Source organism: Podarcis pityusensis, assembly GCF_964106645.2.
Source record: "Podarcis pityusensis genome assembly, chromosome: 7".
Taxonomy (NCBI): Eukaryota; Metazoa; Chordata; class Lepidosauria; order Squamata; family Lacertidae; genus Podarcis; species Podarcis pityusensis.
The window spans coordinates 3,339,759-3,361,767 of NC_138031.1; the positions used below are offsets into that span (position 1 = coordinate 3,339,759).

Consider the following 22,009-nt stretch of genomic DNA (forward strand, 5'->3'; position numbering starts at 1 on the left):
TTATCTTCTGTACGTCACCTTGAGGAATCTATCTGTTTCTCTCTCTCTCTGTTTTTTTAATTGGAAAAGCGGCTAGTAAGACTTCTGCATAAATAAGATATTATAAATACTTCAAGAGGCTGTTTTCAGAGGGAAAGCTGCCTTCACAAAGCACAGAAGATTTGGGAACAGAAATGCCGCAGGAAGGCTTTCAGCCGATTTCAACAACTTTATATCTATGTGCACACACAGATATATATATATAAAAACACGGCTGTTTGCAACCTTCCGCATCCATGTCAGGAGACTGTGAAGGTGCAAAACTGGGGGGGGGGGGGGGGGGGCGGTGAAGGTTAGGAGACGGCGGAGGCTCCATACACTTGCAGGGAAATAACAAGTCCCACAAACCAGCCCACACAGTAGTGGCGCCTATGCGCTTCCCTCATGCCTCTGGGAAAAGGAGGGTATGAGGAGTCATGACAGAAGCAGTGCTATTTTTCCAGAAAAAGAGGTGCCAAAATTCACCACGAATGCCTCCCTTGCTCTCCTATAACGGTGATGGCGCCCACCTGAGACGTGACGGATCTCAGGTCCAGGGAGTTCGTACTGGAAAAAAGCCCTGGATAGTTCGTAAAATGACACCTGGGGTGGAGAATGTGGATAGAGGGAAAAAATTATGCTTCTCTCAAAGCACTAGAATACAGGACCACGCATTGAGAAGCTGATTGCATACCCTGCAATGTTGATCTGGTGAATATATGGACATCCTAAGGAAAAACTGGACATTTTGGGATCAAATCAAAACCAGGACGGCTTCTGTAAATCCAGGAGTGTACCTGGAAAATAGGGGCACCTGGAGGGTCTGTGAATGTTGGAAGATTCAGAACGGATAAAAGAAAGGACTACACAGCACATAGATAAACTGTGGAACTCACTGCCACAGGATTTTAATAATAATAATAATAATAAATTTGCATCCCACCCATCTGACTGGGTTTCCCCAGCCACTCTGGGCAGCTTCCAGCATATGTAAATACAGTGGAACCTTGAGTTGCGAACGTGATCTGTGCAGGAGGAACGTTTGCAACCCGCAGAGTCGTGATTTGGCGCTTCTGCGCATGCGCAAAGTGTGATTTAGCACTTTTGTGCATGTGCGAGTGCCGAAACTTGGAAGTAACCCATTCCTGTACTTCGGGTACGCAACCCGAAAATGCGTAACCTGAAGCGTCTGTAACCTGAGGTACCACTGTATAGTAAAACTGGAACAAAAGAGAAACTGGGACGACTTCTCTAAATCAGGGACGTCCCGGGAAAATAGGGACACTTGAAGGGTCTGAGAATGTGGTGCTGATAAGGCCAAGGTCGCAGGTTCAGTCCCCATATGGGACAGCTGCATATTCCTGCATTGCAGGTGGTTGGATTAGATGATCTTCAGGGTCCCTCCCAACTCGGCATGGCACTCTTGAACATATGCAGAGTGCTTCCCCCCCACTGCCTTATTCCCTTTCCGTTGGCTGAAAAGAGAGAGGCATTTCATTACAACGTTTTATTTTTATTTTTTTAAGCGGGGACATTTTCTCCGACACGTTGCCAAGGGCCGACTGGATGCCCTTGAGAGGCCTCCTCTCGTAGGCCCCAACATGGCCGCCGCCACCTCAGGTGAGACGGCCGCAGAAACTACATTTCCCGTGAGCCCTTGAGGCGGAGGGCGGGGCCGGCGGGCTGGGCGGAGCCGAGGCCGCCTTGGCTCCGCCCGTCGGCGAGCGCCATTGGCCGAGGGCCGTTGTCGGTGGTGACGGCGGGACGCGGCGGCGGCATCGTCTCCTCCTGGCCGGCGCTGGCAGCCCGTCCGTCGGTCCGTCGTCGCTCCGTCGCTCGCTCCGTCAGCGGCCAGGAGGAGGCGGCGGCGGGCGAGGAGCCGCAGCGCTGCCGGGGCCATGGGCTGCCGGGCGGGGGCCGCCGCCGCCCCTCGCCGCGCCCGGTGACGACCCCGCCGGCTCGGGGGAGAAGATGGCGGAGAGGTAGGAGGGGGGCGGGGGACCCCCCCACGCGACCCCCAAATCCTTGGGGGGGAGGGGGGAGGAGGAAAAGACCCCCACGCACGACCCCCAAATTCTTGGAGAGGAGGAAGAGGAGAGACCCCCCCTCACAGCAGACCCCCAGCAACTCACAGGGGTGGGGAGGCAGGAAGAGACCCCCCCTCTCATGCACGACCCCCAAATCCTTTGGGGGGGAAAGGAGGAAGAGGAGAGACCCCCCCCTCACAGCAGACCCCCAGCAACTCACAGGGGTGGGGAGGCAGGAAGAGAACCCCCTCCCCATGCACGACCCCCAAATCCTTGGAGAGGAGGAAGAGGAGAGACCCCCCCCTCACAGCTGCCCCCCCCAGCAACTCACAGGGGTGGGGAGGCAGGAGGAGACCCCCCTCCCCATTCACGCCCCCCTCCTGCCCCACAGCACGAACTGGGGATATGTGTGGACCCCCAAAGCCCCCCAACCCACTGGGGGTGAGGAGGAGACCCGCCCCCCACAGCCAACCCCCCCAAACCCTTCCCTCACCACTACTGCATCACAGCCCCCCCAACCCCATTCCAGGTCCCCCTCCCCCAAATCTGCCCTCCTGGGGTTTTTTTTTGCGGGGGGTTTTCTCCCCACCCAAATCAGCCGCTTTGCAGCGCAAGGATAGGCGCCCCCCCACACCTCCCGCCAAGCCCCCTCCCCAAAAGCGGTCCCACCACCTCCACCCCAGGTGGAGATTCTCGCATCAGTATTCCCTCCCGAATCATCTTGTTTTTTATTTCCTCCTTCGGCCAAGCCAGCTCCATTTATACTTTAGTCGTCATCGTAGTCCCCCCCCCCCCAAAAAAATATACCCCATCTGGTCGAATCAACCCCACCCATCTCCTTGCAGAGCCCCCTTAATTTTTCCCTTTGGAAAATTCCCCGCCTTCCCCTCAATCCCACTTTCAGACCCTTTTTGCTCAGCCTGACCCTCGCTCATTTCATCCATTTGGGGCTACCCCATATTTTCTGTAGCTCCCCCCCCACCTTCATTTATGGACACCCTACCCCCCCCCCCCGCAACAGTACTGTCTCCTTAACAATCCGCCTCTCTTTCTTTTCCCTTGCTGGAGGGAGTTGGCATTCATACCCCTTTCCTCAATGTAGGCAGACCCCCTTCATAGATCCTGCACCCCTCCCTGTTTCCCCCAATGCACCTTCCTCGCTGGAGAGCTCGTCTCCATAGGGACCGCCCGCCCCCCCTTGTGAACACCCCCACAGTAACAGTATGCCCCACCTGCTATAGGGAGGGCACCTTGGTACATTCAGCGCGCTCAGAGGGTTACCCCCCCACCTCAAATTCTCCCCTCCTTACAAAGTGCTAGGGTAGATCGCCCTCTTTTCTGAGGGTGGGGGGGCACCCCTGGAAGGCCCTGTGTGTCACCTTCCTCTACTTCCTGGGAGACCTTTCCCTCTCCAGCCTGGGACAGCCCCCCCTTCCCCCTCCTCCTCCCCAGTAAGCCTGGGCTGCTCCAGAGACCCCCCCCTTCACCTTGACACATTTCTCCCTTTTTAGGACCCTGTTCTTCCCCACCCCTGATCCTGTGGCTCTTTTTAGAGACTCCCACCCACCCAATTTTCTCCAGTCCCCCCCCCCCATAGCTGTGCAGGGATGGGACCTTACAGAGGAAGGAGCCAGAGTTGCCCCTTCAAACTGATCAGACCCCCCCCCAACCTCCTCCCATTGCAGGGATTGGTTGAAGAGACCAGTGCCATCCATCGGCCCTGGAGCTTTTCCACTCCTGGGGGAGGAATATGCCATTCCGGACAGGACCTCACAGCTGTTTCTTGGGGGTCCTGCTTTCTGCCCCCATGTGGTGGTGGTGGGGCTTGGGTGCCCCCCCCACCGCATGGCACCTGCCCATGCCCTTCCCTCCGCGATCAGGTGGCTTTCTGCCTTTTCCTCCTGCTGAAATTTTGGTTGTGGATATTTTGCTTCCGCCACCTTGCCAGTTGCCCCAAACCTGCCCTGTGCCTCTGGGTTTAAGGCAGCCCCATTCCTCTCTGCTGGGGGGTGGTCACCGCCCTCCCCCTTCCTTATCCAGAGCTGGTGTGTGTGTGTGTGTGCATGCACACGAGATCGAAATCTCTTCCCACCCTGAATCGCATTTATTTTATATTATTTTGTTCCTGCGTCTTCTGGAGCTGGGTCTGTGCCTCTCGCTCATAGGGGTACAATTAGCATGGATTGGGGGGCAAGCTGGAAGCCGTTGGTGCAGATTGTGGCTTGGGGGGGGGGAGGGTTTTATTCTTTTTTATTGGAGGGATGGGCTCTTTAAGTTGGAGGCGAGCCAAGTGAACCGGGCTAAGGGGCGTGTTTGGTGGGCGATTGCTGCCTCCTCCAGCACCGAGCATGTTGCAAAAGCATGGAGGACTGCAGGTTTGGCCGAGCTCACTGGTGGGGGGGGGGAGAGAGGCTTCGTGGGTGGAAATGGCTTGGGTGCTTATTTACATCAACACGAGGCATACTGACGGACAGACGGATGGGGGGGGTCGAGCCGTCTCAAGCCGTGAAGCGGAGCTGGGTGGGTGGTGGAAATGCTGCGCGGTTCTCTTCCTTAACTGCTCCCCCCCCCCCGTTTGAATTGGGTGCGGGGAGAGATGCCGGCTCAGGTTTGGAACTGGCGGTTGCAGCTGTGGGTGCATCTGCGCCCAGCTGGGTGTTGTGGAATGATTGGGATGCTCTGCTGGGGCCCCCACTGGTGCAGTGGGAGGGGTTGGGGGCCGGGGGGGGGTGAAGATTGGCATTTGGGTGGAGCGCAACCAAGATGCAGCAGCGCTGGCTCAGAGCATCCAGAGCCGGAGGACTGGTATGCGGTCGGATAGCTTCCGGGGCTGCTCTTTGGATGCTGCCAGCTGCTTGCTAACCTACTGCAAGGCGGGGAAATTATTAATTCCCTCCCCCACCCCCCCGCCGTGCGTGCAATACCGTTTGCATTAACCCTTGGATGGTGACCTTGGCTGGCGGTCTTTTCTACAAATGGAGCTGGGCGTGAGAATTATGGCTGCGTGGACAGGCGGCAGGCGACTCCGGCTGAGTCCTGCGTGTCGCTGTGTTTGTCCCCTGACCAATAGGAGATGATGTGAGGTTGTGGTTTGGTCCATCCCGCCAGCGATGGACCCTGTCAGGTGGACGGACCTGCCCCCAAATTGGTGCCTTTGATCTTTTGCACGTGTGGTGGTGTGCCCCACACGTGGGTCGTTGCGCTGGATAATAATAATAATAATAATAAATTTTATTTATATCCCGCCCTCCCCAGCCGAAGCCGGGCTCAGGGCGGCTAACAACAATCAAATAATCAAAAAATCAAATAATCACACAATCTAAAAATATTTCATTATAAAAATTAATTAAATCAAATTGATGGCAACCAATTAAGCAAAGTTCTGTGCAGGTTGCCAGAGGAGGGAGTCAGGCTGCGCCCTGATCAAAGGCCTGGCGGAACAACTCTGTCTTGCAGGCCCTGCGGAAAGATGTCAAGTCCCGCAGGGCCCTAGTCTCTTGTGACAGAGCATTCCACCAGATTGGAGCCGCAGCCGAGAAGGCCCTGGCTCTAGTTGAGGCCAGCCTAACCTCTCTGAGGCCTGGGACCTTGAGGATGTTATTATTTGCAGACCGTAGGTTTCTCTGTGGGGCATACCAGGAGAGGCGGTCCCGTAGGTACGAGTGACGAAAGTGTCACTGTTGAGTTTGGTGCGGACGCAGCAAGGAGGGAAGCTGCCTTTTTCGTTTTGCATCTCAGCTGTCAAGCGCTGATTGTGTGGGTCTGGTGGAATAAACCAGCAAGCCTGCATTTTGCGTAACACAGCATGAAAGTAGCAAGAGTGAGCTGATTTCAGTTTCTACAGAGCGGTAGGGACCACATTGCATCGTTCTCTTGCTTAAGGCATGGCAGGCAGCCGAGTAAGAGTCTTCTTCCCGAATCCTAGAGAAGTCTGGTTTTAAGCTAAAGTTAAAAGTAGGCATCAGAAGAAAAATAATCACAATGCAAAGGCCACATTAAGGCAGTACCTTCATCAGGACAGCCAAAATATTGCAAAATAGTGTGTGACCTCTTGACTCCGCCAGAACTCTTCATCTGGCAAACGTTAAAAATAATTATTTAAGGGGAGGAAGGGGTGCTGCGGGTGTTCAAGCCATCCATCCTTGTCTGATTCTGCTAAAAGTCTTAAGATGGAGTATGCAAGGAGTTTGAAGACATACAGAGAAGGTTTTAAACTGTATCTGTATGTTACTCACAGTACTGCACATTGTCTTGGAATTTTAAGGCCAGAATTTTGTTAGGTACCCAGGGGAAGGGTCAGTTCAATGGGAGGTATTAACCTAATACAGATTTCTGTTGAGGAAAGAGTGCTTTTTTTGGGTGGCGGCACTGATGCTAGGTTTTAGCATCTCCTGTTGCCTTTTGGTGTCCTCTTCACAGATTGCTGGAAGGTGGCAAAAGAGAAATTCCCAAACCGTGTCTTGCTATTGGAGATAAGAGATGCAGAACAAGCCCACCACTGTTGCAGCTTCCAGGTGGGGATGGAGAAGGGAATTCTTGAACCACTTGACCAAGAAGAACCCAGGGTTTTTTAGCTTCTGGTCAAGCGAATGTCATAGTAGGTAGATGACCTGTAGGGTTCAAGAACTTTTCTGCAGGGACCCTGAGCGAGAATAGACTGTGAGGCCTTAAGGAACTGCCTAACGAACAGCTGCCTTCTGTGGAATTAGATTCTTGGCCTGCTTGGGGATCTGAAAGGTCTTGAGGCTTCAACGGTCTTAGGATTGCCAGTTTCCCCTGGAATATCTTGCATGCAAAGTGTGAGCTCTACCACTACGTGTGGTTGAGTTAATTCCATTGGGTTGGGTGAATTTGGTGATAACATCAAACACTGCGGCAGATGATCCTCCAAACCATAGTTTAGGTAATCCACATCAAACTGTGGACTTCCATGAACCTTCCCCCACGTGTCTCCAGGACGCTGTTTGCTGTTTTAAGACCAGCCATAGTTGACCATGATGCCTGAACTGGCAAGGTATGGTTAGTGTGGTTGCCCCTCCAAATCAGAATGTGAAGAAACTATGGCTTGGAGGGCTGGCACTAAACATAGTTAGTAGTTTAGCAGCAGCCGTAGTTTGAGTTGGCAAATATACATGTGGGGCAGAGGAAGAATATTGTCCCCATCAGTCCTTCAAGCCATAGTTTGGAGGCTCCTCTGAAGTTGACACCTGAGTTACACAGATTTATGTTATGGGACAGCACGAGCCAAAATTGTGTATAGTCCAAAAACTTTGGGTTCAATGGCCGGTGGGATCTCCAGGGTACTTCCCCCCACCCAGACACCCACCCCCTTTTATTTATTTATATTTTTCTTTGCCAAGCTCATAAAGCTGAATGCGCTCAAGTTAAATAGGGCTGCCATATTTCAAAAAGTGAATATCCAGGCACAAGTATTGTAGAGGCTTTTCTTTTGCAGAGTTGCTGAGCTTCTTCTTCTTCTTTTTGCAAAATCTAACAAAAAAAAATGAAGTTTTTGAACTACAGGGTATTTTTAACGAAATTCACCAAAAATCTACACTTCTGACACGGGTCACCATACAACCAGATTTTCCCGGGCATTGCAACGATTTTCGGACGTATGGCAAGCCCTAAGTTAAATGTGCATAAGTTGCTAGTTACCAGTATTAAAAACGGGCAGTTTTGGCTTTAACATGGGAGAATGGCAAGGTTCAGGAATCTAGAGTTCATCTCTTATTTACCAGTCTTGGGTAAGACTTCACATTTTGTTTCCCGCTGGGTAGCCAACCTGAGAAGTCCCATTCACCAGAACCATTACGCCCTTTCCCTTGACGGACTAGGCTTCTGAAATGTAGATTCCATACAACATGAAAAAGCACTGCTGGAGGTTGGTTTGCCTTAATTTTGCGAAACAGCCTGTGATTCGCATTTCAGAATCCCTGGGTTCAATACTTGCCATTTCCAGTGAAGGGATCCCTCAGCAGGTGATGAGGAAGACCTCTTTCTGCCTGAGATTCTGGAAATGGGCTCCCAGTTGGCAGAAACAATGTTAAGTTACATGGACAAATAGCCTTTTCTGTTCACGTAGCTTCCTCTGTTGCTGGCTATATTTTTAATTATGAGGGCCGAGGGAGGCTGATGGTGTCACTACAAAGCAGTCAGTACCCGTTGTGCTAAGTTCACAGCAGTGCTCCGCTTAAATTTGTTGCCATCCAAGAGGCTTGAAATGTAAAACCTTGAGGTTTGCTTCTTCTTTAAGCAGACTGGAAGGGGCCAGTAATAATAAGACCCTGCTCAGTGGAAGCTCATGAGCTGAATCTTAGTCTTTACCAGGTGGTACAGCTGAAAACAAGATGCAGTGACTCTGATTTCCCCATTGCTATTTTGTTGTTGTTGTTGTTGTTGTTGTTGTTGTTGTTGTTGTCAGGCGTATCCTTCCTCCTTCCAGCCTTCATCTCCCCGCCCTTCCACTTTTTTTAAGGTGCTGACAGTTCTCTGCCTGCCTCAATGTGCTTCCATCGACCCATTTAGCACTGAACTCTTCCTGAATGTAAATTACTTCTGTGGGCACTGGGTATGAAAATCCAGCCTCCCTGTCACTGGCTAAAAGCACTACTAACCCCCTGAGCCAAAGACCCATTATCATAGATGCATTGATTTTACTCTGCTGCCTGCTACGGGCCTAACCCTTTCAGGGCCTGCAGCCCGGTTGGGTTCATATGCATGCCAGCAACCCAAATGCAGCCACCTCTGGGGTGGGATGTGCTAGACAGGACTATAGGTGTGAGTCTTACGCCTTTTCATTTTCCCCATACTTTACGACCATTAAAGGTTAGTCCTTTGGGGATCGTAACTCCCCTGTCTACTTCTTTTGCGATGTACAATGGTTGCTAACAGTCCTGAGCAGACAGTAGCCAGAATATACAGTGGTACCTCGCAAGACGAATGCCTCGCAAGACGAAAGAGTTTTCTGTTTTTTGAGTCGTTCCGCAAGACGAATTTCCCTATGGGCTTGCTTCGCAAGACGAAATGTCTTGCGAGTTCTTGCGAGTTTGTTTCCTTTTTCTTAAAGCCGCTAAGCCGTTAATAGCCGCTAATAGCCGCTAAGCCGTTAATAGCCGCTAATAGCCGCTAAGCCGCTAAGCCGCTAATAGCTGCTAAGCCGCTAATAGCCGTGCTTCGCAAGACGAAAAAACCGCAAGACGAAGAGACTCGCGGAACGGATTAATTTCATCTTGCGAGGCACCACTGTATATATATATATACTTCTTGCAAAACTGGAACAGCAGCACTGCAAATAATTTACCGGACCTTGGATTATTTTAGGCCGGTAAGTTACTGGCCAACAGCTTATTTGAGACCGTCTGCCCACCCTCATATATCCATGCTGATCATTTGTGAAATGGTGGGAGTAAAGGTATGCACACTCCTGATTTGCAGATGCTTCCATCTGCAAGCTGACCGTGAACATAAAGACCTACGGCTCTCTTGGTAGTGTTGAAAGATGTGTCTCTTTCTAGAGTCCATTCCTAGAAGCCATTTTTAATCATGCTGGTGATGAACGAGACCCAACTGGCTCAACATTAGCCTTGTAGTGCATTATAAGGATTGGCCATGGGCTGCTCATGGGCCAAATGTACCCATGTATGGCTGAGAGCCAGTGACTCGGAGCGGCCGGCGAGACCATATAACATCAGTCCTGAAAGACCTACATTGGCTCCCAGTACGTTTCCGAGCACAATTCAAAGTGTTGGTGCTGACCTTTAAAGCCCTAACCGGCTTCAGCCCAGTAGACCTGAAGGAGCGTCTCCACCCCTATTGTTCAGCCCTGAGGTCCTGCTCCGAGGACCTTCTGGCAGTTCCCTCCCTGCGAGAAGTGAGGTTACGGGGAACCAGGCAGAGGGCCTTCTCCGTAGTGGCGCCTGCCCTGTGGAATGCTCTCCCATCAGATGTCAAGGAAATAAACAACTATCTGACTTTTAGAAGACATCTGAAGGCAGCCCTGTTTAGGGAAGTTTTTAATGTCTGATGTTTTATTGTATTTTAGTATTTTGTTGGAAGCCGCCCACAGTGGCTGGGGAAACCCAGCCAGATGGGAGTGGGGTATAAATAATGTATTAATATTATTATTATTATTATTATTATTATTAGCCTTCTGGGTTCTGTGTCATGTATTGCTCCTACCACTGCATGAACAGCCTCTGATGGGTCTTGAGATCTCATTTAGGGAGAAGAAAATAGCAGAACTACATGGGTGGTTGGCTAGTCACTTGGAAAGGGAATGCAAAGAGGGATCGGGGCACGAAAACCGCCATTTCTATGTGCATTCTTTTAATCTTCACATGAAGAGACTCTAGGAATGTGCACATCTTTCCCTGTTACAGCAGAGTGACATAGGTTTTTGTGGTCCTCAAAATCCAATGGGGCCCTGGCACTTAGGATCATTTGATGGAAGGGCTCTCAAAAGTTTCCCTGCCTAAACCAGGAACCCTGCAGCAACAGCAGGGAATCTCAGGACGTCTGCGCAAATGTTTTCTCTAAGTCCTCTTGGCACTCTGAACCATTCGGTTTGTCACCTATGAATTTGATGGAACTCGCCCCCTCAACTAATTGGAGTCCTGGCCTGCAGCACCTTGGGGCCCAATCCTGCACATGTTTGCTCGGAAGCGAGCCCCACTAAATTCGTTGGGGCTTATTCCCAAGTAAGTGGGCCGTGGATTGCAGCTTTTGCTGACTGAAACCCGCCTTCTCTGATCCATGAAATGTTACACCTCCTTACCAAACCCAGATGGCCAGTTCAGGGTAAAAGCCTCTGAAGCTCTAATCCATTTGATTACCACTTTGGTCATAATTTCTAGGCACAATGGAAGTTGAGAAAGGCTTCAGTACGAGAGAAACACCAGGCAGAAAATCAATACGTGATAGATCCGACCCTGTGGAGGGACTCGTAGCCGGCCTGTGCAAATATGCTTTTCTGTTCCTCTCCATCAGAACTTTATGGGTTTTGAGGGGTCATGTGTGTACAGAGGGGGTGCACTTTAGCTGTAATAACTAGGGGGTGGGTGGGATTCCTCGCTGTCGTGTCTGATGTTATTAGACTGCCTCTGAATTTTCTCCTGCTGCCCCAGCTCCATGTTCTGAGCGGCTTGGGAGTTTGGTGTCTGAACGAAGGAGGAATTCTGGCAGGTTGTCCAAATTCCTTGACCCTGAGCCGCGTACGGTCACCTTTCCATGCAGCCACGAGGCACTGGACACACGTTACTTCTGTTTCGAGGCCTCCTGCGTGTTTCTTTGTGCTTGCAAAATTTCGTCCCTTGTTATGTAAAAGCTGTAATGTCATCATGAGAGGTGGCCATATATATCATGTGTGGGAAAGATTAGGCTGTGGGGGAGTGCCGAAAAAGTTAAGAATGTGGTTTTAGGTGCAGAGTTTGGTCTCAAATTGCTTTCGGTTCCTTAAAGCAGGTTCTCTTAGAACTCCGTGCAAATATATGTTTCAGAGTTTGGCACCCATGTCTGCTGAGGACACAAAAATCTGTGTTTCTGATTTCCTGTAGTTGTTCCACTTTCGAGTGTAATAATAATAATAATAATAATAATAATGATGATGATTTGGATCTTCCTGTTTCTTCTGCATCCTTCCTCTCTTGCAACCCCTTCTGATTGTAACTGGCTTTCAGGACATCTATATGTGATGAACCTGCCTTACTTTCTCCAAATCCCGCCTTAAAAACCCACCTTTACTGTGAAGCCTTCGACTCAAGCCCTTCTTTCCATACCCTACAGCAGCTTTCGCCAACCTGGTGCCCTCCAGAATTAGTGCAGAAATAAAACAAGACTAGAGTGGTACCAACCTGTTAGGGCAATGAAGCTTCTAATTGTGGCAGTGGGTTATAGCAAAGCTAACTGCTGTGACTTCATGGTGACTCTGGTTTGATTCAGACACGTATATTTTTCATGGACCCAGGCCCAGTGGTATCTGTGATTTGTTTTTGAGTTGGTGCGGATGGAAGGAAAAAATAACACATTTATCTTCTATTATCATTTATCTTCTACGGCAGCGGTTCTCAACCTGAGGGGCCCCAGATGTTGTTGGACTACAACTCCCATCATCCCTGAGCTCTGGCCTTGCTAGCTAGGGGTGATGGGAGTTGTAGTTCAACAGCATCTGGGGTTGAGAAAGGCTGTTCTAAGCTATAATTGGTTTCCATTTCACGGAAATTGTGGATGTCCAGACTGGCCATGTCTCACTGTCCACAGAACAAAAAGTGATTTTGGTGGGGCGGTGGGAGGGAGGAAATTTGGTGGATTGTTGTTTCCTCTTTCTTGTTGTTAAAATAATGGCTGTACCTGCTGTGCTAATAATGTCTTTCCCACTCACCTGCTCCAGAGAAACTTGCTGAAGGGACTGTTCTTTTGCCGACGGTTCACCTGATTTATGGTCCGGTGTCCTTTGGGCTGTGTTCAAATGGAGGCCGGGGCATGTAAAAAGCTTGTGCACGCACTTCAGAGAGCAGGAAAAGTAAAAGCAATTCCGCTTAGCTGAGAAATGGGAGGATTTAAAACAAATTGAATGAAGTGGTTTTTGAGCAGCGCAATGGGGGACTCAGTACTCCAACCAAGAGCAGCCTCAGTTTGCCTGCCTTCTCCATATTACTAAGGAATGACCTGCCCTCCCAGGGCCCACACCCTTGGCCTGAGCTCTTCTAGGAAAATCCCAGATTCTACATATTGGAGACAATGGATAGAGAAAGGTTCTCCTTCCTCTGTCAAGCGGGCTCCCTGCCACAGACGTAGGGCACTTCTCTAAGTCCCAAACATTCATGTTTCCTGATGAACATTTCGCTCCATTGTTGCTGTTCTTTAATCGTTTAGTCGTGTCTGTCTCTTCGTGACCCCATGGACCAGAGCATGCCAGGCACTCCTGTCTTCCACTGCCTCCCGCAGTTTGGTCACTCTCATGTCGGTAGCTTTGAGAACACTGTCCAACCATCTCGTCCTCTGTCGTCCCCTTCTCCTTGTGCCCTCCATCTTTCCCAACATCAGGGTCTTTTCCAGGGAGTCTTCTCTTCTCATGAGGTGGCCAAAGTCTTGGAGCCTCAGCTTCAGGATCTGTCCTTCCAGTGAGCACTCAGGACTGATTTCCTTCAGAATGGATCGGTTTGATCTTCTTGCAGTCCATGGGACTCTCAAGAGTCTCCTCCAGCACCAGAATTCAAAAGCATCCGTTCTTCGGCGACCAGCCTTCTTTATAGTTAAGCTCTCACTTCCATACATTTTCGCTCCATACCCAACACTTATTTACCGAGTCTAGCGTGGCCATGTGGCATAGCATTTGGACCTGGACTTGAGAGAGCTGAGTTCCCCACTTAGCCATGAAGCTTAGCAGAGCGGTTTTGGGAAAACTGATTGATAAATAGTGGCTGGTGAGGATGAAAAGGTACAGTCATACCTCGGATTACAGATGTTCAGGTTGCGTTTTTTTCAGGTTACGGACCGCCAAAACCCGGAAGTACCGGAACGTGTTACTTCCGGGTTTGGGCGGTCGCACATGCGCAGAAGCGCTAAATCATGCTTTGCGCAGAAGCACCGAATTGCAACCCGCACGTGCGCAGACGCGGGTTGCGAATGTGCATCCCGCACGGATCACGTTTGCAACCCGAGCGTCCACTGTACTGCATTTTGCTGCTTGTGAATGCCTCGTAGGAGAGACACAATGCAAATGGAAGAGATTTAACAATACCCTATGTTTACAGCGTGGAGGTCGTAGATCTGGATAGTGCAGCCTTGTAAAATAAACCCTACTTGCCTACAAAAATACATAATATTAGCCTACTGGGGGCTGGCTGAGAATGGATGGGGGATTCTATCCCTCCTGCATAAGACCTTTGGATGTGGAGGAGAGGTCCATGTGTCTATTCTATGCCTAGGGGATTGATGGAGCGGCCTGTGCCCCCTCCTCCAAACCATGCTAACTTGTGAGGAATTCTGTCCCCTTGTTGCATGCGCTTCCTTGTCATCTGCTAGTACTTCAGTGGGATAGTGTTGGCAACAGGAAGCTGCGGCAATCGTGTTTGTGTAGAATGGGCAAAATGCATGCAAACAAGGTCATTACTTTAGTGTTTCTGTAAGACATGAGAATATATTTAGGAACGGGATGCATTGTATTAAAAGTTGTTCTCCTGTGAACCCAGCCATACGCTGTTTGTCGGGTTGTGATTCTCCCACCCCCCCTTAGAAACCACAAGTGAATTAAGTTAGCTATGTTGGTATATATGAACTTAATACTCTGCCAATAAGCCTGCAGCTTGCATCTCTCTTGTACTTCTGTTTGCAAAGGGTTCGACAAGCTGCTTGCCCAGAAGCAATTGTTCCTTGTTCCAAGGATGTGGGCAGGTTGCCCTTCCAAATGCTGCTTTAACTTGGGGGGGGGGGGAGCGGCCGTGGCTCCGTGCTATTCGTTGTTATTTATTACATTTTATCCCCAAATCAACCTTGTGAGGTCGGTTCGGCTGAGAGTCAGCGGCTGGCCCAAGGTCGCACAGTGAGCTTTATGGCTGAGCGGAGATTCGAACCCTGGCCTCCCGGGTCTGAGTCAGGCACTGGTCAGTGTTCGAAACTAACCAGGCACATTTTGCGACAGCCAACCAGCCTTTGGTGTGGAAGTGGGGATGTCTGGTCACCACGTTTGGCGACTAACATCTCCCTCTGGCTGGCTGGCGCTGCTGCCATGCTGTGCCTGTCAGCTGGTTTGTGGGGCAGCGCAGCCCCCAAAGATGTGTGTCTTTTGGTGCCGCATTGCTGTGCTGATCAGCTGATCTACGGGGTACCTGGGCATTCTATTGTGGTGAGGTTTATGGTGCCTTTCTGGCTCCTAGGTTTTATATCTCAGTTTCTATCAGTGACCCTGGTGGAGCGGAGCCTCTGCTTTGCATGCCACGGCCATCAGTTCAATCCCCGGCATCTCCTGGTAAGGCTGGCAAATTATTATTATTATTATTATTATTATTATTAATAATATATTATTTATACCCCACCCATCTGGCTGGGTTTCCCCAGCCACTCTGGGCGGCTTCCAACAAAATATTAAAAACACAACAAAGCATCACACATTAAAAACTTCCCTAAACAGGGCTGCCTTCAGAAGTCTTCTAAAATTCAGATAGTTGTTTATTTCCTTGACATCCGATGGGAAGGTGTTCCACAGGGCGGGAGCCACTACCGAGAAGGCCCTCTGCCTGGTTCCCTGTAACTTCACTTCCCGCAGTGAGGGAACCGCCAGAAGGCCCTCAGAGCTGGACCTCTGTGTTCAGGCTGGATGATGGGGTTGGAGATGCTCCTTCAGGTCTACTGGACCGAGGCCGTTTAGGGCTTTAAAGGTCAGCAGCAACATTTTAAATTGTGCCCAGAAACATACTGGGAGCCAATGTAGGTCTTTCAGGACCGGTGTTATGTGGCCTCGATGGCCGCTCCCAGTCACCAGTCTAGCTGCCGCCTTCTGGATTAGTTGTAGTTTCCGGGTCACCTTCAAAGGTAGCCCCACGTAGAGCATGTTGCCTGAAGTCCTGGAGAACCGCTGTCGAGCTGACCCTGCATAAGGCTGTGTGTTCTGTCTTCCTAACTATCCTTCCCCAAGTATTTTGTGGAGATGGGAAAACCCTTGGGGAACTTAGGCAGCCCCTCGCTTGCCCGACGGCACCCACCTGGGCTCCTCTCAGGTGTTTTCGCCTTGTGGGCACCATAACATGAGAGGCTTTACTGCGGGTGAGCTGGTGGCACCTGTCCCTTGGCCAGCCCAAGTTCCCCCCCTGTGCTGATTCCACCCTGCCGTCCCGCAGTTCTTTCACCGACAAATGTTTGCCTTTTGCAAGGCACTGGCTGCTTTGCATTCTGGAATAAGAAGGCAGAAAAATGCTGTCGTTGCTCCTTCTGCCCCTCTGGGCTTTGAGGAGTGCTCTCGGTGTGGGCGTTCTAATGGCATCAGTGACATATTTTAAGAAGTGTAAGATTGCCCTGGAATGCATGCATTTCTCCAGCGGCTGAAGGTAATTGGTTTTTAAGCCTTGTACCTCAGATGCCAGAAAGGCACGGTTTCTCATCTCTTGCTTATTGGAGTGTTTTTTAATGGGGGTGAATCTCTGGCAAAAACTTCTCGGAATGAAAGCAGGCCTCACTGGCAGCATCGCTTATGCACGCAGCGTTGCTGAAGCCATGCAGTCAGTGGCACATAAATATTTTCTTTTCATAATAATAATAATAATAATAATAATTTATTGTTTATACCCCGCCCATCTGGCTGGGCTTCCCCAGCCACTCTGGGCAGCTTCCAACAAAATATTAAAATATAATAATCTATTAAACGTTAAAAGCTTCCCTAAACAGGGCTGCCTTCAGATGTCTTCTAAAAGTCTGGTAGTTGTTGTTCTCTTTGACATCTGGTGGGAGGGCGGGTGCCACTACCGAGAAGGCCCTCTGCCTGGTTCCCTGTAACTTGGCTTCTCGCAGCGAGGGAGCCGCCAGAAGGCCCTCGGAGCTGAACCTCAGTATCCAGGCTGGACGACTGGGGTGGAGACGCTCCTTCAGGTATACTGGGCGTGTTCCAAAAATATAGTGGTAAAGTTAAAACAAATGCCGAATCCCAGGGTCCTGCTATTAACCCCTTTAGTTATCAGTGAAACTCAGTAAACATAGGATTTCTACCCCCTCTAATGCACTGAAGAATCACAACTGTAGAGTTGGAAGGGACAACGAGGGTCATCTAGTCCAATCCCCAGCAATGCAGGAATCTTTGGCCCAACGTGGGGTTTGAACCCCTGACCCTGAGATTAAGAGGCTTTCTGTTTCCTTGCAAGAGCAGAGTCCTGGGTGTGTGTGTGAAAAGTGTGTGTTACTTTCTACAGAAGCAGGACAAGGATTACTCAGTGCATGTCCAGGTATTTTAAGGACAGGTGTCTGCATTTCCCATTTGTGCTATAGAGGGCTGTTAAACCAGTAGCTCTGGGAGGGGGATCAGTGGTCTCATAACAGCATTCAGCACCCTTAACAAAACACAGCTTCCAGAACTCTTGGGGGGGGGGGAGCCATGAACCTTTAAAGTGGTATAAAAAGGTAAAGGACCCCTGAAAGCTAAGTCCAGTCGCAGATGACTCTGGGGTTGCGGTGCTCATCTCGCTTTACAGGCCAAGGGAGCAGCCGTTTGTCCACAGACAGTTTTTCCGGGTCATGTGGCCAGCATGACTAAGCCACTTCTGGAGAAACCTGAGCAGTGCATGTAAACGCCGTTTACCTTCCCACCGGAGCAGTACCTACCGCATTTGTCGCTCTATAGGACGCACTTTTCCCCCTCCAAAAATGAAGGGGAAATGTTTGTGCGTCCTATGGAGCGAATGCAGGCTCCTTGGCTTTAGCGAAAGCAACGCGAAGCCTCCAAAGCGCAGAGGGAGCGCTCCCTCCGCGCTCCGGAGACTACTCATTGCTTTCAGTGAAGCCTGGAGAGCGAGAGGGGTCGGTGCGCACCGACCCCTCTCACTCTCCAAGTTTCAGGGATAGCCGCCTGAAGCCTTTGGAGCGCAGTGGGACCTCGCGCTGCACTCCAAAGATTTCGGGGTTAGCTGTGCAAAGCCTCTGCAGGGCAGCGGGGTGAAGGCACCCTGCTGCCCTGCGGAGGCTTGAAAGGCTGTCCCCGAAGCCAGAACAGCGAGATGGAGCACTATGCAGCGTCTCGCTGTTCTAGCTTGGGGATGCCGGGGCTTTATGGGGAAACCCAGGGTTTCCCCCTTCAGCCCCGACACTGATTTGATTCAGAATATTCCTCCTGTAAAAACTAGGTGCGTCCTTTGCTTGGGTGCGTCCTATAGAGCAAAAAATACGGTATTTATCTACTTGCACTTTGACATGCTTTCGAACTGCTAGGTTGGCAGGAGCTGGGACTGAGCAATGGGAGCTCACCCTGCTGCGGGGATTCGAACTGCCGACCTTCCAATCGGTAAGCCCTAGGCTCTTTGTGGTTTAGACCACAGCGCCACCCGCATACCGTTAAAGTAGTATACTAGTACTTTAAATGTATGGTATGCGAGTGGCCTTTCTATATTGAATGCAATGAATATTTTGAAGACAGCACTTGATAGGGAGATGCAGGAATCTTAGTAGCCACATAATCAGTTGAATTTGTGCTGCTGCTTTAACCCATCGGACCTGAGACTCGCATGAGCGATGCGCAGAACAAGATGGCTACTCCATCGCTCTCTGAATTTTTTGCCTCACCAGCCCCGAGCAGCAATGAAACTGCAGTCCGACAAGCAGCAAATCTTGATTCTGTTGGCATTCCTGGCGTGTTTGTTTCTATCTGGATTTTGCCCTGTGATTTCGAGAGCGCAAAGCACAAACGCTGTCCCCCTGCCTCTGTCCCGCGGGGTGCTCGCAGCTATTACGGCTTGGCGGAAGACTCCCCGTGCCGACTTTTGTCACCCGAAGTTCCTGGCGGGCGGCAACAGCGAAAAAACATCGGGAGGAGTAATGTTGGAAGCATTAAATGTTTCATGAGCCTCCGTCTGGGGAAATTTTTCTTCTGTTCCTGTAATATGGCTGTTTCCCCCCAAAGCTCTTGCTTATTGATTTGTCATTATGAGCTGTTGTGTTTGCTGTCCATTTGTGGAAGGGGAAGAAGCAGGCAGATGTTCGGAAGCCATCCGGAGCCCTCAGAATAATGGCGAGTTGTTTATCTGCTGCTATGCAGCTGTAGGGTAGATGTGAAAACAGCTGCTAATTCCGCCCTCCTCTTCGTCTGACGGAAGAGAAGTGGTCAGGGTGGACTAGAATTCCAAGTTCTCTGCCTAGCTAATCCAAATTCCGTGGCCTGTATAAATCATTCAAAACGAGGAGATTTTGCATAATTTCCCTTATTTTGGGACCACTTCATTTTACGACGCTTGCTGCTTTGCATAATTCATCTTGCTAGTCATAACGAGCGCAGGGAAAGGACACCAAAGAACTCTCCTTAGCTGATAGGATTTGTAGTCAGCCCCACCACCTCGTTTCTGAGATTTTGGAAAGCATTGCCTCAATGCTTCAACTATATATTTGCAGCCACAATTCTGGGCACCACAATTTAAGAAGGATGTTGACAAGCTGGAAGGTGTGCAGAGGAGGGCAACCAAGATGATCAAGGGTCTGGAAACCAAGCCAGATGAGGAACGGTTGAAGGAGCTGGGTATGTTTAGCCTGGGAAAGAGGACAGTGAGAGGAGATATGATTGTTGTTGTTTAGTTGTGTCCGACTCTTCGTGACCCCATGGACCAGAGCACGCCAGGCCCTCCTGTCTTCCACTGCCTCCCGCAGTTTGGTCAGTCTCATGTTTGTAGATTTGAGAACACTGTCCAACCATCTTGTCCTCTGTCATCCCCTTCTCCTTGTGCCCTCAATCTTACCCAACATCAAGGTCTTTTCCTGGGAGTCTTCTCTTCTCATGAGGTGGCCAAAGGCTTGGAGCCTCAGCTTCACGATCTGTCCTTCCAGTGAGCACTCAGGGCTGATTTCCTTCAGAATGGAGAGGTTTGATCTTCTTGCAGTCCACGGGACTCTCAAGAGTCTCCTCCAGCACCAGAATTCAAAAGCATCAATTCTTTGGCGATCAGCCTTCTTTATGGTCCAGCTCTCACTTCCATACATCACTACTGGGAAAACCATAGCTTTAACTATACAGACCTTTGTCGGCAAGGTGATGTCTCTTCAAATATCTCAAGGGCTGTCCCATGGAAGAGGGAGCAAGCTTGTTTTCTCTTGTTCTGGAGGGTTGGGCGTGAACCAACGGATCCAAGTTAGAAGAAAGGAGATTCCAGATAAACATCGGGAAGAGCTGTTTGACCATGGGATGGAAAGTTATGGACTCTCCTTCCTTGGAGGTTCTTAAGCAGAGGTTGGATGGCCGTCTGTCATGGATGCTTTAGTTGAGATTCCTGCATTGCAGGGAGTTCGACTAGATAACCCTTGGGGTCTTTTCCAGAAGTTCCCTTTCTCAAATTTTGTGCCCTAGTTGGGTTAAGTATATTCACTTCACCTTGGATTTTTCGAGCAGTGCTTTGTCAAGCAGGCTGATTGGTTTTGTATCCTGAAAGCGAAAATAGTTGGTTTTCTAGGTAGGTGCTTGCCGTCTCATTTTCTCATGTTCAGCTGCAAACTTGTGTGGGCTGTAAGTTGTCTCTGTGTACTTAATCAAAATAAGCTTTGCCATTTAAAAAAAGATTGCTTTAGTGTTCCAAGTGCTTCCTAGCAACTCTATTCATTTGCTGCATTTATACCCCACCTCCAAGGCCTATGTAGTTCTGCTCCTCTCCATTTTATCCTCACAACGACCCTATGAGGTAGGTTAGAGCTTCATGGCCGAGTGGAGATTCGAACCCAGATCCTGGTCCAACACTCACAAACACTGAACCACACCGACTCTTTTAATATTTACACGTCCACTCTCCCTTAAGAGAGACAGTACTATTCCTAATTCGCAGGAGATGGGGTCCAGATGTGGTTGGACTCCCAACTGCTACGAGCTCCAGCCATCATCAGGGATGATGGGATTTGTAGTCCAGTAAAATTTGGAAGCCCACAGGCTCCTTATCTTTGCACATGGTGGGTTTGATTGTGGATGGTGGGGGACTTGCCTACAGTCACCTGATGAGATAGGCCAACATTTGACTGGTAAGTTGATCAATATTTAATTTTATGGACTGATAATAATAATAATAATAATTTATTATTTATACCCTGCCCATTTGGCTTGGTTTCCCCAGCCACTCCGGGCAACTTCCAACATCATCATCATCACCGCCGCCACCACCACCACCACCATCAATAAAACATCAAACATTAAAAACCTCCCCGAACAGGGCTGCCTTCAAATGTCTTCTAAAAGTCAGATAGTTGTTTATTTCCTTGACATCTGGTGCGAGTGCGTTCCACAGGGTGGGTGCCACTACCAAGAAGGCCCTCTGCCTGGTTCCCTGTAGCTTTACTTCTTGCAGGGAGGGAACTGCCAGAAGGCTGGTCCTCAGTGTCTGGGTTGAATGATGGGGGTGGAGACGCTCCTTCAGGTATACTGGGCCGAGGCCGTTTAGGGCTTTAAAGGTCAGCACCAACACTTTTAGTGTGCCACTTTTAACCACTTTTTAAAAATGTGCATGCTTTTGAGTACAACTTCTGTGTCAGAGCTTAGTAAACTGTGTTGGAATGTTGCCATGGATAAGAAGCCTGCCATTTTGGAGGTTTATCTCCAATCTGAATTAGTGAGAAGTCAACCCATCAGCCTTAATTTCCTCTCAGTTGTGTGGCTTGCAGGGAAGCCTCGATTACGCTCGAGAAAGCAAGAGCCGCTGAGGGTTTCTTTTTGTACAGCGCAACACTTGAGCAGGATCGATATGGCCTTGCAGCGGACACAGCATTGTCATAATGCTAAGCTGCTCTCCGTCAGAAACACAACAGCGACTTAAAAAAAAAATCATAATCCCCAGTGTCTTTGCATAATCTTGTGGGGCTAAATTAATCTCCCTTTCTAATGTTGGTGTAAACAAAAGTTAGCGCAGGCTTTATTTAATGACTTGGACAGAGAAACGGAGCGTGCTCTCATCATCCTGCTTGCATTATGGGGTAGGGATTGCAGACACTCCGGAGGCGAGGATTAGGGGGACAAAATGATGGTAATACACTGGCAAAACTGGACTATAAATAGCAGAATAATTCAACAAAGACAATTGGAAAAGAATTGTTCTTCAAAGGAGGAGAAAAACTAGATGGCCGTGTCCCCAAAACCCTGTAAGCCTTTCTAGTTTGGGCTGGTTTATAGTGGCTGGAAGTTCTGGGCAAGGAGAAAGGGTGGGCTGGGTCTGTTAAATATCTGTGATTATGTGGGGACAGGGAGTTGAGGCGTTTGGATTTCTAGTGTGGCGTTGACCACCATAAAATCATTGTTGTCAAGAGTT

General features: G+C 49.7%; 1 protein-coding gene across 3 annotated transcripts in view; it reads left to right on the forward strand.

The window, feature by feature from the left end:
* Positions 1-1,808: 1,808 nt before the first annotated feature.
* Positions 1,809-22,009, forward strand: part of ARHGAP39 (Rho GTPase activating protein 39) — a 205,491-nt gene continuing 185,290 nt past the window's right edge. For 2 of the 3 annotated variants that reach the window (XM_081012534.1, XM_081012536.1), the window contains exon 1: positions 4,392-4,420. In XM_081012534.1, the coding sequence (XP_080868660.1) occupies positions 4,407-4,420 (14 nt within the window). In that variant the 5' untranslated portion in view covers positions 4,392-4,406. Of the gene's footprint in view, positions 2,001-4,391; positions 4,421-22,009 lie in introns of those variants that run through there. The other variant, XM_081012535.1, reaches the window with a different exon arrangement.